The sequence below is a fragment of the Falco cherrug genome, chromosome 12, assembly GCF_023634085.1.
Source record: "Falco cherrug isolate bFalChe1 chromosome 12, bFalChe1.pri, whole genome shotgun sequence".
Taxonomy (NCBI): Eukaryota; Metazoa; Chordata; class Aves; order Falconiformes; family Falconidae; genus Falco; species Falco cherrug.
This window is the reverse complement of record NC_073708.1, coordinates 30,295,756-30,312,639: the sequence shown is the minus strand read 5'-3', so window position 1 is coordinate 30,312,639 and position 16,884 is coordinate 30,295,756. Positions and strand designations below refer to the sequence as shown.

Genomic DNA, 16,884 nt, shown 5'->3' with positions numbered 1-16,884 from the left:
TAGCAGAAAACAAGCCAGCATCCATGCGTCAAAGCTATGAAAGGCTCTACTGTGTGCATTTAAGCAAAGGGTGAGGACAGCACTGCCTGACAGCTTCTCTGAAAGGCAGACCCTGTGTGACACCCACTGCCAGGACAGAAGAGCCACGCAGGGAGAGGGAAAAGCCGATGTAGCTGAGCCATGCACTCTGCTGGGCGGTGTCTGCATGCAGACCGTTTAATCAAAGTTTGCTTTTGGAGGTTTCAGTTAGGAGGAGAAGACTAAAACTAAACATTCAGCCTGCTTTACATGGCAATGAGCAGGGAGGAAACAACTCTGGGCATTAAAATGTGCAAATGGGAGCTTTAGGGTTCCCTTTGGGAAGGTGCCAGGGCAGAACTTACAAATACTCTCCCTTGCCTGAGCCTAAACGTGGGACCATTGTAACACAATATGCCAAGCACCTACTAAGTGTAACTCCAGAAATCCCTGGGGGGAGGGAACGGCACCCAAAATCGACCCAAAAATTACCTGCAAGTTCTTTATTGTTTTTAGAGTCTCTTTGAGGTCTGCCTTTTAAATTTTATTTTATTCTTACCTTAGAGCTCGAGTACTGCACATACTCATTGTGTTGCTACGGCTGCTTTATATCCTAGGTTAAGTGTCTGTTGTGGGACCTGAACAAATGAAGGAGTGGCAATTTTATGGGATTATCTGAAGCTTGTTTATATATGCAGCTGTAACTCAAAGGAAAACGTTTCCTCTCTTTTTCTGTGGGAAGACTGAAAATAGACTGGCATGGTCTTTATGGCCAGGACAGGTAGTTAATGATACTGTTTCTGAATTGTAAAGCTCATCACTCTGGAGCCCTCCTTTGCTAACCTGCAGGTACACTCTATCTGTCAACAGCCTTCAGGTGCCTTCAACACAGGCGTTGTTACAATGCATTGTGATTGTACACCTCCAGCTAAGGAATAATCTCTGATCTTACAATATTGATAGAGGTTGTTGCTTAGTCTTCAAAAAGTCTGGCATAGCTTCGCAAACTGGTTCTGCATTGGGAAGAATATCCATCAGCTCAGACATCTCTGCTGGGAACCAGGAGGATTTCGCAGGATAATAAGTTTTGGCAAAAGTAGTAGTAGAGAAGGGTGACCGCAGGATGAGAAGCTTAACTGTTTGTGGTACAGAAAGGTAAACTCATGTGTTTCTCGTAAGCAAACCGATGTCTGTGGTAGGAGACATTTCAGGTTGTCTCCTTTAGCTGCTACTGTATATGCTGGCCGCTAGAACATTAAGCCATTAGAGATGAAGAGCTGGGCTGAGTGGGTTTTGTCCAATTCTTTACTGTGCCACTTGAAACCAATGTGTTGTTTTGGAACACAGGATTTCTTGCTTGTATGCTTTGTTCATTTCTGAATATGAAATCACTTTTGTATTTGAAAGATATAAAACATTGTGTCATGTGAACTTCTCAACTTTTGCTTTCATTTTCAGTTGGCTCGTGAACGTGACATACTGGTTATATACAGTTTGTGAATTCGTAGAGTCCTTTTCTATTCTTATTTTTCTCTTTACATGTGCTCTCTCTCAGCCCCCTTTAAAATTTTATTAAACTGGTATGAGTATCTGGGAGACAGATAGATAACTATAAAATAAATCCCTCTTGTCCTTTTTCCCCTTTTCCAAAGAAGTTTGTAACTTTATGGAAGTAGATTTATGGTTAAAGAAAGTTGCTGTTTGATGACTGTCCAGTGAAACTTATATTTTAGTGTTGTCAGTACGAGTGGGATTTTTGTGATCTTTTCAAGCTCTGCTTTATAGGGTTTGCATGGCAAATCCAGAGAATCAGGGGCTGGTTTTCACTGATGAGCTTTTCAAAGCACAGGCTACAAGAAGAGGGTGGGTCATAATGCTTGCTGAATCTTCGTGAAGCAGTTAAGACCTGAGACAGTTAAAGCCAAAAAATTACCTCCAAAGCTCCCGGGACTTGTATGAAGGATTTTCTTGTGCTGTTCGTGTAAATCAAAAGCATTTCAGGAGGTGAGGAATATTGGTGTAAAGGAACAAAAGAACCTTGTAAAAGTAAAGGCTCCTCAAAAGACATTCACAGGCGATAAAGATGAGTGCAGTAAAAATATGGAGAGGTTCAGTCATACTGTAACGAACTGTCTCATTACTGAATATTGTGCTCCCTCAAATTCAGGATTTAATCAATAAGTCTGACCAACTTCAGAGGACATCAGGAAAAAATACAAGGCATGGTCAGAGGTGCTATACTTAGGCTGTGTGCGAGCTTTGGCTGGAGAGTAGAGGGTCACACTGGCATCTTTATGGCTGTTTTGATCTACTGACTGTTTTGCAGAAGGTGATGACATGGATGCTAAGGGGGAATACACTCGGGCAGATGTGTTACAGCCCTGGAAACCCAGCAGCGGCCGCTGGGCAGCTGCCATCCCAAAGAATAAAATAATATCCTTATAGGCAAGTATTGTTACTTGTAGACCTCATCGAGATGGTGAAACGGCAAGGTAAAACAGCGTGTTGTAGCCTGCAGGTGGTCCCCAGCATGGGGCTGTATTGCATTAGTGAGCTGAGCACGGCCTAATGTGGCCATTGACTTTGGTATCAAGGATCAGGTTTGCTGCTTCTTGGTATTGCCGTGCAAATCCTTCTTTGTTTTAACCATCTGATAAAACAATGACTGTGTCTGATGCAGAAACATAAGAAAATAGTATGAGACTCTTGGGAGGTCCAGCATCACAGCTTTAGTGTAGCACATCTGTTCTTCCAAAGCTCTGTGAAAATGTTCCCTTGCCCTTTAGGATTTTCTTTGTCCTAGAACAACATTTGCAAGTATGTATTTAAAATATAACTTGGGATTAATAGTAATTGGACAAGGGTTTTATATTTAGCTAACTACTTTCACTGCTGGTATAATAAAAAATTGAAAAGCCATTGAAGTGAAGATATGAAATTGGCTATGTGTGCGTTTCAGTTTTGTTTTGTTCCTTTCCAAATTCATATATCTAATAAATGGATCTTCTGCATGAGCAACTTAGCATTTGCTTCCTAAGACAATGAACAATAACTAAATTCATATCTGGTCTTTGTCAGACATTATGACAAATTATGAGAGCCAGACAGAAGTTTATTACCTTAGTAGTGTTCTCTTTCACAAATTAGGTTCTTGGAACATCCAGCTAGCTCAGTATCGTAGATCCATTCATCACCATTAGACTGCTGTGCTGGCAAAGTTAAGTCCCGCTAACTTAATTGACTCCCGTTGTATGCTGGGGGTCTTGGGCGAGGACAGACCCAGGCCAGTCGAGAACACCACTGCATGTGCCCGTCACAGGAGGCACGAACAAGGGCGTTCGTCTTTGCTCTCTCAAGAATTTGCTGCTCTCACTCCCCAGATGAGATACGGGCAGTAGCAGGGTACTTTTTTCATCAGGGAGAGGAAATAGTAAGGATTAATTCAGGTTCTAGCTGAGGCTGAAGGACCTGTCATCCCAAGTCCAACCAAACGGACTCCTACCTGGGGTATTTCTGCCAAGTGCTTGCCTTTATATAGGATGAATTGGAGTGTACAGATCAAGCTTAGTCTGGCACTTCACTTGAAGACATGTTTATCCTTACACGTATGATTATGCTCACTGACTTTCATCCTTCCTCACTCAGCTGCGTGTTGCCATGTAAGCTTGGGAAGTCACATAATCTGTTTTTTGCTTCAGTCTCCTCAGTTGCAGGAAGAGAATGCCTCTTAAGAATTTATTGTCATTATTGTTATTAAAAGGAAATTGAATTTACACATCTTTTGGGTGCTTTGCTGTGTCACAGCCAGACTGCTGACCCCCTGGAGGCGCTGAGTCTGTGATAGCTGGGGCTAAATCTGTCTTGATTCTTTATCAGCACCGTATTTTATGTGCCCCTTTGTGATACATAGACGAAGCTTTGATGTGCATATCATCTGAAAGTCTGCTTTTTGTGCCAAGTGTTTTTATTGCAAAGCTTGTGCGCTGAAATGCCTTTTAGAAGTTGGCGCTTGGAAAAGTCTTTCTTTAAGTTATTGTCTGCAAAATCAGTGTTTACGGAAGAAGCACAGGGATTAGACAGATTTATTTTCTTCTCGTTGTGAAGACGAGCTAAAGGCTGCCATCTGAGAAGTCCCTTCAGGCTTGGAGGACACTCCAGAGATTACATTTTCCTTTTCTGCTCCTATTCTTGCCTTTTTGTGTCAACGGGAAGTCCATACCCTATTGCTTAGTCCAAACTCCATGAGTGGCTTTGGGCCAAAGAGATTCAGGGCTGGACCATTCATTCCAGCTGTGCAGTACCTAGCGCGTGCTCTGTCTCCTTCAGGGGAGGGGTTCAGCTCTCACTCCATGGCAGTGTGCTCAGTTTGTACTCTGTTATGATCAAAACTGGTCGTCTTGGCCAGTGCCTGGAAATACCTCCCAGTACTGAAACCTTCATAACCACAAGAGGTTTCTGGTGGGTTTTGCTTTTCATGTATTCATATGTGACACTTCTTTTTTGAAAGCTGAATTGAAATGGTAGGTAGTTCCAAGACGGCTTGCTGTTCTAGCAGGGGCTCAGTATTTTGATAATTGTTGAGCTCTCTTCCTTTTCTAGTTCAAACTAGATGATTTTTCCATGTGTGGTAATAGACGTTTATATAGCAGATTTTTTGGTTTAACAAAAAAGTTGCCCACACCAACTACTACCACATTTAAGCCAAATTACTATGATCTGTCATACCTTGTTTATTCTGCTGTCCTCTCCCCTGGACATGCAACTGGAGTGCTCGTCGGCTGGGTGTGGGGAAGGTAGGAAAGGACTGTCACGTTCAAAGTACAGTGTTTCCTCTTTCGCCTTTTGTTCCGACACAAGAGTTTCTAAAGCTGTTTCTCTTGTGAGCGCAATTTTTCCTCCTTTCCTCAAACATCCTTTTTTGTATCATATGGCCTGGGTGAACTGCTCCCCTTTCTGATCAACTGGAGCAAAATCCAAAAACTCTTTCTTTTTATTAATCTGTGGAAAATGGGCCAAAGTAATAGGAAAGAAAAAAGATAATGACAAGTATCTGCCCAGTGGAGGCAGAGGAGACTGCAGCAGTAACACTGCCATTTGCAGCAGCCTGTCACTAATGGAGCAAACGGCAGCAGTGATAAATGCACAAGGTGTGTCGCAAAATTGTACCAGGTTGGTTTCAGCTGCCTCTGACAGCAACCTGGAAGTTCTGTCTCTTCATTTACACTTTAGCAACACCCGCAACGTCAGTGAAATGTGTTTATTCTGCTCCAAGTGCTCAGGAACCAGCCGGGAGGAAAGGCTGTGGGTGAATACACTGAGGGTGCTGGGGGAGTGGTGGGCTTTCCCGGGGCGTGAGCTCTGCCACCACCCCTGCTCTGGCTGTGCTGTGTCCATGAGTAATTTGTAGGGAGTTTCAAGTTGTTGGTAACTGTAGCTCTGAAACTCACCAAGCTGTCTCCTCTTGGCTGCTTCACATTAAACTGAAAATTTTTGCAGTGTTTAGGGGAAGGCTTGTTGTGTTTCCCCCATCTGCTCATCCCCTGCATCTCTCGGTAGACTGATGCCTTGCCGTCTGAATACTAAGTTCCAGAAAACAACACAGGAAACTTGGTGGTGCAAATACGATTTACTGATTCATTTTTTTTCCATTTCACTGACATTTGAGGTTGTTGACTTTTCCCCAAAACTCTCTGTACACAGTCCCATGGAAACACACTTGTCTCTAAGGGGGGAAGGAAAATGAAAATGAAAGGTTCACAGCTGTTTAACAGGTATCCATGCACCATTCATGGGTGCCAGGGAAAACTCCGTGCCAGGAAGGGTGGTTTTGAGGTTTGGATGGGCTGGGGTTTTTTATGTCTACATACAGGGGACTACTCTCCATCCTTGCCTGAAAGTTACAAAACTAGAGAGGTCTGGGATCAGAATCTGCAGCTGTAGAGAATTGTGTTTCACTTCTGCTCCTTAAATGTGTATTTGGACTGTGGGGTGTTTACGATGGAGAAGAGCAGCTCCAGCCCACCTGCGCTGAGTGCATTTCAACAAAACAGCAGAGAAGCATTGCAGCACAAACATCGGCAATTAGAGAAACACTTGTGACCCGTGATCCCTGATCCCTGCAAATCTCACCTAAAACAAACAGGAATTGTAAGGAAACTGCAATGAAGAACATTGGACGAAGTGCTGTAGTATGCACATCTAGAGGAACATTAAGGAACACAGCAGCCTCCTAGGCGTAGCGGAGGAGCACATCTGTCCCACTTCAGCATTTCTTGCAGCAATGAGATTAAATTAATGTCAGAACCACTCACATGTTTTACAATTCATTGTTTTCACTTGATGTATTGCAGTAAATAATGGTCACTGTGCTATGGTACTTTGGGCTTGCCAACCTTGTTGTTAAGGTATTGCTGTAATTTTCCATGTTAGGTTCAGCTGCTGTGATTTGTTCAGTGATCTTTGTAAACACATAGGGCCCGATTTCCTAACGTGCTGCTGAGCAATCGCAACGGCGGTTGGAGTACAGGGGACTTGCAGGTAGACAGCAGCACAGCTAAAACTATAGTTCGTGAAGTTATTTTATTATGAATCCATGATGGATTTTGCAGTTTGGTGAGTAACTTTGGTGTTTGGGGAGCTTTATGTGACCCACAAAATGTATTATTGCTTATTCAAATGTGATAGCAGTGAATAGACAGGAATAGAAGCGCAGAGGGTGCCTGTGCCACGTCTGTCTCCCGCATCCCAGTATCGGCAGTGTGGAAATTCTCGCTGCGGAGCTGTCGGTTGATACCTCCCATCTGAAAACAGGCTCACCGTTTAGTTATTCAAGGTGAAAGGCTGCGCAGCTTAAATCCCTGTGAAACTTGTCCTTATGGATATAATATCGTATGGTACATGCTTCCTGGTTTCGGTGGGGCAGCTTTTATAGGAGGCTTTGCAGCTTGCAGGATATTTTTTGTTGTGGCTCTTAACACTGTGCCCCAGGCTCCACTAAATAGACAACCTCATTAAAAGAGAAATAGCGATAGTAAAGCAGTGACTTTCTCATGCCATCTAACTCACATATTTGACATGATTGCTGGACCCTCCAAGTACTTAATTGATTGACTTAATTGATTTAGTGGCACTGGAGGCTACAGCATGGAAATAAAGGGGCAAGATGAGGATAAGGGGTGAAAAAATTTATGATAGGTGCCAAGCAGCCTGAGGGAAATTAGAAATGCTACAGATCTCAGAGGCAGCTAAATCAATTCAGCGTGATGTACAGGGAGGAACCTGGGGGAAGAGGAGAAGCAGGGGATAGACTGGAGAAAAAGAGAGAAAATAATGGCTAGTGGGAGAGACCAAAGTAAAACTAAGGGGAAGAGGGTAGACAGCAGCCTTGGTGCAAGTGGGTGTTTTGGACGTCTTTAAGTTTCACACCAGGAAAAAACCTTCTAGTGTATGAAAAATATGTAATACTGACATCATGTTTAGGCTAGAAAGGACTCATGCCACATGAGATTGTCTTAGTTACCTGGTTTGAGACTTCATCTGTGCTTTCATTTAAAATCCTTAACGTTTACAACAGTGACTAAAGCCACAGGAGACCTAAAATAATTTGGAGGCTGTGTACAGTGGGGTTTTTTAACAACTGAAGCTTAAATGTTAAATTACATTCTAATCTGTGCAATATTTAATTGACTGTATTGAACCATAATACAAATTAAGTCTTCTCTATATTTGTTCTGTTGTACTGCAGCCCCCAAAAACAATTTGATACCTCACTTATGAATTGGTAAATGGCTCGTAGCAGCACTCAGCAAAGATACAGTAAAAGCATCAGATGGCATGTGGTGGAATCCATCAGCATGGGCATACGGGGGTGTCATAAACAGCCCTGAGATATGAAATAGTTATTTTATGTGCTTATGACCCACTAGAGATAGGATTAAGTCATGGTAAAACCTTGACAATATTTTTTTTAAGAAAAAAAGGTGGAGGAGAAAGAGAGACAGATCAGCTTGTGGATATTGACTGCTGAGCACTGACCAGCAGTTCTGCTGTAAGCAATTTTGTGTGGCTCTTGTTTTGTTTCAAGACTGTTTGTATCAAGTATCAGGGGGGTGGCTACATGTGAGCTGTTACAAACCGAGGGATAATGATGACATTTCTATTGGGTGGTCTCATTTTACTGGACAGATTAATCTATGTGAATGCATCAGACACAGATCTAATCAAAACTCACAAAGAGCGTGTATTTGTAGATAGCTTCAGTGGTAAGTCTGTTGGGTGGCTGGATGAGTTGGTGTTTTTTGTCGTGCTGTCCCTTCTGCTGTCCTTCACTCTAGTGCGTGTCTTGCTGTGCTGTGAAGGGCTGTGCGGGCTGCGTCCTTAAAACAAAGATTTACAGAAAGGATGCAGTTCTGATCTTGCATTTATGGTTGTAAATCTCTCCTAACTGCAACAGGAGTCTCATTTCTGGTTTGCAAGAGCAAAGAATCAGGGACTCTAAATAATATTTAGAATAAAGTATTGGAATATGTAGAAAGGGTACATTAGATTAATGGAGGGCTGTGAAAGCACAGGTTTGGAGGAATCGTTGTATCTACATTTGAGTACAGCTGTATGTGTACAACATTGCATTCCATGTGTATGTTCCAACCCAGGATGCCTCAAACAAATGAAAAACTCGCTAAAAACTCCATACAGTAAAATATGTGAAAGGATAATGTTGCAGTCACCTTTACTTAACTTGTACTTCTATTGATACAATATGTAAAATACCATAAGCATTAAAAATGTAATGATTTTCAAACGGTTAATGAGGGTTCCCAAATAAATTGGAGTGCCTCCATCTGCTCTCTTACATTGTGGGTGATACTTTTCCACGGTAGAATGATCTTCAAATTTAATTCCACGAGGAAGGTATCTGATCACAGTTTAATTTCGGTGCAAAACACTGGCTCGCAATCAATAAAGCAATGTCAAAGAACTTTGATTTAATAGGGGCCACATACAACGTTCCCTGTCATATGCAGAATAGAGAGATGGGAACATTTCATTTCATTGTAACAGATAGCATGCAACTTGGTTTTCTGAAAAACCTAATAAATCAATATCTCTGTATTATCTAAGGAAGTTCCCATCATTAATTTTAAACGCTTAACACGTTAGGAGAGTCTGAAGTGCACCTTCAGTTTAGCCACGTTCAGCCTGAAGTCAATGACAACACTTCCATTTCCCTACAAGCAAGCAATCTTGATCTTGGGAAGTTAGGAGCCATTTACAGCAAAATGAAAATGAACCGTGTCCAGTCTTTTGGTTTATATGTAGTCATCTGTCTCTTGCATGCTGCCTCTCCTTTTAAATTTCAGTACGTGTTCTACGTAAGTCTCATTACTTGTCACTTGCGAGCTCTCAGCCTTGTTGCTTCTACACACACGCATCCTCCCCGATTTTGAATTTTAAAATGTTGTGTTGTGTTTTCTTTTTTTAAACTCTAAAAATAACTGGTTGTTTAGAGATTGCCTGGATACCATGCTGATTTTCAAAATGTGCTTTTCTCAAAACCAGCAGGAATCTGGACCTCAAAAGAATTCTTTGTGAGGCTTTGCCTGCTCTCAGAAATAGCATTATCCCTAGATGATATAAGAGCAGGTCAGAAGGTAGGAATTCAAACTAACTGATTGTTTTAGATAAAGTTTTCAAGGACATTATCCTAAATAGAAACGCTTAAGTATTACTTTGGTAATAAAATACTACTTAGACCGAATCGAGAAGGATTCTGGCACTCGCAAGACATGCTTATAGGAGTCTCAGATTCACGTCCTGGCTCTGGAGAGAGTTTTACTCATACATTTAAAACAAAATTGGGTCTTTTTATGATTAGAATTAACTAAAGAGGGATTTTAAATAAAATGTGAACTTTTGCATTTAGCATTGATTTCAAGTTGAATACTTAACATTTCCATTCATTTTTTTTGAGGAAAGAAATTTTTGGAGTTCTTTTACTGCTTTAAGTGAAATACCATTTGCTGGCTGATGCTGAGTGTTGCAGAAATAAAGCAAGTCTGGTGCCAGTTCTTGGAGAGATCGGTTATATCAGCTCTGGCTCTGCAGCCCCTGCAGATCAGTCTGTCCTCAGAGTCACCCTGTGTGCAGCTGGCTGCTGCCGCTGCTTTTCCATACCTACAAATACTGATTCTGAACCTAGGGTGCTGGGTAGGTAGTAACTAGGTAACGTGATATTTTCTATTGAATTATATCTCACCAAAAGACACTGAGAAAAACCTTCAACTGAAGCGTTTAGTTGAATTATTAAAGCAAGCCAAGTTTGGCTACGTTTTAAAAAGAAAATAGGCTTAAAGAGTTGAGTTATTAAGTGGTTTTTATACCAGGATAAATTTGCTTGTTTAATTCCACAGGTATATTGAGATCCAGGCAAAACACTGATGAAAGAGAAATCGTACCGCTTTTTAATGGAACATTGTGATGGATATTTCTTACTCTGTTTTTTTAATAGCTACTACAGCACCACCATGCAGTTCATGAAATTTCATACATCGCAAAGGATATCACAGACCATCGAGCGTTCGGATATGTATGTGGAAAGGAGGGAAACCATAGATTTGTGGCAATAAAAACAGCCCAGGCAGTAAGTATCAAATCACTGTCATTTTCTACAGTGTAACTCAACAGAAAAGCTGTGTTCGTAAGAAGCTGTTCAAGGGGCCAGTCTTGTGGTGTTCGTGGTTATGCTAGACGCGTCACAAGTGTCTGCTTAGATGTCCTTCAGCAGCAGATTAACAAAAGCAGCTAGGGAAAAAGGGAACGTATTTCAATATTTCCAACTTTTCCTTATGTATTGGTTTTTAGTTATTTGTATATATTAGTTTTACAATTAGTTATTGTTTTTCTTTCTGACTAAACTAGACTGGATACAGGTAAGTGTGGTTATAAACCTATACTCATTTAAACAGAAACTGATAGATCCCAAATAGCTACTTTGCACATAGTCTACTGTAATTCCATTGTATAAGAAACCACTAATAAATATGTCTTTACATTCATATATGTGCCTTTTATATTCATCATTGTAATTGTAATTAATTTTTAAGTATAATTAGTTCGACAGAAATTAAACTGAACCTGGACGCTAAGGTACAAATTGATTCCCTATGAAGTTCTCTCCTGTTGTGGAGGTGCTGTGACTGCTCTATCAGCAGGATGCCATAAGAGGTGTATATTTTCCCCTATAGAAGCTTGCCTTCCTGTTTTTGCTTCCATAGGCTGAACCTGTAATTCTGGACTTGCGAGACCTGTTTCAGCTCATCTACGAACTGAAACAAAGGGAAGAAATGGAAAAAAAGGCACAAAAGGACAAACAGTGTGAACAAGCGGTATACCAGGTACACGCATAGGCTTAACCTACTGCCAAGAACAGTATGGTTTGAAGTACCCCCCAGAGTTGCTCCAGAGAGGCACTGAGCATCCTCAGCATTTCTTAACAGCAAAGGGTTTGAATGGTGCTAGCTTCAAATGGACAAGTGTGAACCTAACAGCCATCGTGAGCTCAGAAGTAGGATTAAAGAGTGATGAAAGCTATCACCTGGTGTGTGATGAACATGTTTAGCGACTGGAAATGATCTGTTCATTTCCTGCGTAGTGTTTCTTCTAATTCAGAAGGAAAACTTTAATGAAGGTCAGCGTCTCGTAAGTCAGGTTTTTAACAGTGACTAATACTTTAGGGAAGATTCAGTATACTTCTGAATGTGTGTATTTGAACCAAATCAAATAAGGTGCAGATTGTTAAATGTGGATGAAACTTGAATAAAGCTGCTTTGTACAGTAATGTGACTTTATCTGTATACTCAAGAAAGAAAACTATATACTTACCTGCCCATTTTGCTTATTTCTTTGCTGTCCTTTAATTTCTGAATACAGTTCTTTTATCTCTACTGTTTATGTTCTTTGCTTTTACTGCCTGTCCTCTTACTTTGCTGTAGACAATTTTGGAAGAAGATGTAGAAGATCCTGTATACCAGGTAATTTCTGAAGCTGTATGGCCTTGGAGTTTCAGAAATGGCTAGATATATGTTGCCTTCAAACACAGCCAAAACCTTTAACAAGAGGTTTGGAAATTTACTGAGCTAGGTCTTCTGAGAAACTTGTAAGATTTTTACAGAAAGTAGCATATTTAGACATTAAGCTGTAAGTAATAGCACAATATATCTGCGTAGAATAGAACAGAATATTTGTATTGGAGTATGGAAATACTAAATTTGTCGTAAATATTTCCTAATATGTGGGTTGTGAGTCCAGATTTTAAGTTTCCAAATGAGATTTGTAATCATTTTTGAATACAAACTGTAACTGAAGAGGGAGTTACTTTGGGAATAAGGAAGGTGACATCTTCTTCTGATAGCAATCAATTGACATTTTGTTTTTTACTTCTGTGGGGCCAGAATTTAATTCAGAGGATGAATATTTGGAAAACAACCACAGTGGCATTGATATTACAACACACTCCTTTGTTGACATTTGGGCTATGATTTAATAATAGATCTGAAATCTGAGTCTTGTTTCATCCAAGCAAAATGTCTGGGAGCCAAGATGATTATCAGAATTATGTCAATATATTCATGTCCAGTACCCTATTGAGCGTGAAGAAGAAAAAAATGTTATTTCATTCTTATGTTTTTGTGATGAAACAAAATATATGATAGTTTAGTTGGTTTTTTTTTCATGGAGATTTTGTGTTCTTCCACTTAGGCATGTCAGTGGGAGGCACACTGAAAGAAACTGATTCAACTATTAGTGAATATTGAACAGTGCCTAAGGTGCAGCAAGAAAGATGATAAGAATTAGGATGCCCTAGATTACTATTCACCTTTTATAATGTCAGGAGTTTTGCTTTGTGCTCTTCACAATAAAGCAGGCACCTGGAAATGAAAAGTGTTGTGACAGCCTTTTGCCATGTGGCCCGTGGTGCCGGAGCACCAGGCTGTTCTCCCAGTTTGGATTTAGCTTTTTTATTCATAGGTAATAAATACATGTGGAAATAATTGCCATTATGTAAAAGAGGCAAAATTCACGTTGACTTCAGAAAATTAATCTTGGGCCACAGGCGGTCTCCCTAGTGAGAAAGAATTAGGAAGTTGCTCTAATGATCATTAGAGGAGATTTAGGTCTGTTCGTTGCCGGTTTATGAAATACAAAACAACCTTACTCTGCGCTTGCCGACAGACCGGTTGTCCTGCTGCCAGCCTGTACTTTGAACTTGTTTCTTTAATGCCTACCTATGTTTTTACGTGGAATTCCAAATCGCCTTTTTCCCTTCTGTTTCATCTTTGACTTTTCCTCTCTGGCGGCTGGTGTAATAGTACATTGTGTTTGAGGCTGGACACGAGCCAATCCGTGAGCCTGAAACGGAAGAAAACATTTATCAGGTATAAAATCGCTAACCTCGGTGTTTTCATTGCAATGATCGCAAGCATTTAGTAAAGCACATTTCATATATAGTTCACTTTTACTAGTTTTCATTCATCACAAAAATGTCTGGCGTTTCGTTTGGGTGGCATGGCGTGAATAATCTGCCCGGTCTCAGTGTGATTTCTCTGTTGTTTGCCATTTCAACTTTCACAAGTTTTATTAACTTCGTCAACTTATAGAGCCTTAAACTTTTGAGTACACCATTTAAGGTGATAAAGACTGGATTCTCTTTTTTTCCTGTTAATTTTTTTAAACTATTGATACTTATTCTAAGAAACAGATACCAAAATCTCATGGAGGGCAGACCATCCAAGCCGTTCTTAGAAAGACATTTTGATGGTACTGCTTTTCTTTCTGGCTAACCCAGGAAATAACTGTGGGAAACCTAAGAGCTCTCAATGGATATCCCCTAGACTGGGGAAGATATTTTCAGAGTGCATATGTTACATTAGAGCCCAAGCTTGCATTCTTCACACTGACAAAAAATTGCATTGAAAGCAATATAAAATAATCTTTTGTCATTCAGTTTATCCTCAGGGGATCAGTACAGGGTTTATTAAAATATAATGTAATTCATTTTGTATCACACACTAGAGGCAAAAACGAAAGGATAGAGTAGCTGTAAGCCAAAATAGAAAGAAGCTAACTGGGAAAGGAAATGCAAGTTAAACATTAGAAAATAACAGTCTTATAGACCCCGTCACAGGGTCATTAAGATGAGATGAATTTACCCTGTCTCTGTTGATTCCCTGGCACCCCTGCCATGCACACTAGAATATGCATCTTCCTGCATCTCTAGACCAAGACATGCAAAGCTCTTGAGGTGACAGTATGCCTAAGGCTGAAAATTTTCTAACACTAGTTGTCAGTTCCATGCTAGAAACAAAAATCCCATGACGACTCCATTTAGATGAAAAAAATTCTATGGTTGGTTGTTGAACTGCAGGGCTATTAATGACATTTTAGAGAAGTACTGGTGGCAGCAAGCAGAATGGCGTCGTGGCTCCCAGTGTTCAGAGATCTTAGCAAACTTTGGTGGGTAGGGAAGAAGTAGGAACTGTGTTCTGAGGAATGGCCTAAAGAGCAGGAGAGGACTTTTTGGACAGTTTCTTTTTCTTAAAATGGAAATAGAAGATGATAAGCAAATAGTGAGGTCTCGGCTCATCTTGAGGTACTGCTTTACTGTCCTGTAGGTCACCAGAGAGTTGCTCAAGGCTTCATTTGACAGTATCTGGGTGTGATGAAGTGCTTCCTCCCACGGTGGTGCATAGAAAATACCTGTGATGAATATACCGTACTCTCGGTATATGCACTCTAGCATTGCCCTTCTCTGTATTTACTACAGGCAATAACTTGAATACAGCAAATGCTGAGATTAGGGAGCTAGGAGTCTTCTTCTGTTACCTGTTGTAATTGGCAGATGCTGAAATATTGCTGCTGCAGAATTGCCCAGAGCTGTGAGCTTCCTACTTCCCATGGACTTCATGAGCTCTTGGCCTGCTATAAATCTGGATTCCCACTGGGATCTTACATGCAGATCACCGGCAAAATTGTTTCTCTTACAAGATCTTGATGAACTCAGAACCATCTAGGCTACTATTAAAAATGAAGTTAGAAAAGGCCCTCTTTTTTTTTTTTTTTTCTTTTTTTCTTAATTTGGGCTGGTTTTTGCTTTTTGTTTGGTGGTTGCTTTTATTTTTGAGTTTGATGCAAATTACTCCCAGCTTCTAATTGTTACTACAAAGCCTTCCCCATACTAGGCTTTGGTAAACATGCATCTGCTCAATAACCTCATGCATCCTCGCTTCACCCTCGCTAAATCTTTCTTCTGGTGCTGCTCTGGTTTCTCAGCCAAGAGCTGGTATGCAAAGAATTCACTTCTGCCTTTGTAGGGAAGGTTCCTACCCAGTAGTTAACTGGAGAGGGAGGATATGTGCCAAAAATGACAATTTCTATTTCTTTTCAACATAGTAGAGGTCACCATTTTCTTTTCAAGGATTCTTTCTCGGTCTGTCACCTTTCTTTGATGCATTACCCCAAAGACTGTCTGTGTCTGTCTGCTCTCTTAATGTCGTCTGTCCGTGTAAGTTGCTGTAATGTGTAAGTTAGGCAAGGGCTCGATCACTGAGCACGTACCTCTCATCTAGTGTCAGATTTTTTAATAGCATCTCTTTTTCTGCCTGTTGTTCCAGTGAGGCGGGGATGGGATTTTGTTAGGTGGTTTTGCACTGCGTGTGTAGCAGCACTTGGTCTCCACAGAGCAGCAAGTTCTTCTCGGTGAGGAGCTGACAGTCTGAGATGGGGGGTTCTGGGTTGCAGTGCTTGAATTGCTGGTAAGATGCAAGTACATCAGAGTGGTTCCCAGCCTGTCACAGAGTTGTCAGCAGCAGTAGTGCGGGTACCTCTTTGCTGATACCGCTAATCAAAGGAAAAACAGGAGAAATCCCTTGCAGACTCCAAGTCGAAGTAGCAATGCAAGAAAGCATGATGATAGACGGCAAGTGAAGACAACAAGAAGACAGGCAGTATCAAGTTGGGAGAGAAAATGTCTTTTGGAAAAGTTTCTCTGTCTTGGTGTTAGAAGTTAGGAGCTTTTCTCTAGTGTAAGTATAAGCTGGAGTAAAAAAGGGGGCATCGATAGTGCAGGGAAATGCTCATTCCACAATAAGCTGTGGATAGGAGTGGGCAAATTGGGATGACTTCAGGGAGAAGCTGGAAGGAAGAAGAGAATGACTGAAGGGGAAACTTTCCAGAGAGAACAGAAAAATGCACCCGGATGATAGTTTATAAATAGCATATCTTACCACTTCTGTCCTCTTTTTATGAACACTAAGCTTTCCGGTGACTCACTGAATAGGCCATTCTTGGTTACTGCTCTTACCACTGTCACTTAAAGCTCGCTCTCTTTACAGACTGTTATATCCATGAAATTGAATTGTTCCACTGTTAACAGTTTCACATATCTAATGTGATTGGTGGCTTTAGTGGAAGTGGCCAGTACTTTGAGAAAACCAAGGCAGGCAAGACATCCTTGGGATAGGAGTAGAAGAAATCTTTTCACAAGCTTTTTCAGTTTCTGTGAGGGTTCTGCACTCACGCTCTCAACAAACTTTTGCGATGTGCACCCAGTTAAAGACGCATGGTTTCCCGTAAAGACTTTGATGTTTAAACACGGACAAGAGAATTTGAACAGTAGAGACAGGTTTTGATATATTACCCAGAATAAGAAATTACGGCACATCTCAGTGAATGAATACCATTCCTTTGGCTTCCCCTAAACCGGTCCTACTCTAGTATCAGAACTCTAAGCTATTCATTGCCTCAGAAAACAAAAAGGTGATCAGTTTGTCGTACCTGCAGTATTATTTCTCCTGTTGACTTGTGAGGTTT

The 16,884-nt window shown here is 40.8% G+C and overlaps 1 protein-coding gene across 8 annotated transcripts in view; it reads left to right on the top strand.

Moving 5' to 3' along the window:
• The window catches only part of DAB1 (DAB adaptor protein 1), a 168,071-nt gene that overhangs the window by 115,614 nt on the left and 35,573 nt on the right, over window positions 1-16,884 (top strand). For 6 of the 8 annotated variants that reach the window (XM_055724868.1, XM_055724869.1, XM_027806953.2 and 3 more), the window contains 2 exons: window positions 10,526-10,657; window positions 11,292-11,411. In XM_055724868.1, coding sequence (XP_055580843.1) covers window positions 10,526-10,657; window positions 11,292-11,411 — 252 coding nt within the window. Of the gene's footprint in view, window positions 1-10,525; window positions 10,658-11,291; window positions 11,412-12,008; window positions 12,048-13,385; window positions 13,452-16,884 lie in introns of all 8 variants that reach the window. The other 2 variants (XM_055724867.1, XM_055724866.1) reach the window with 1 other exon arrangement.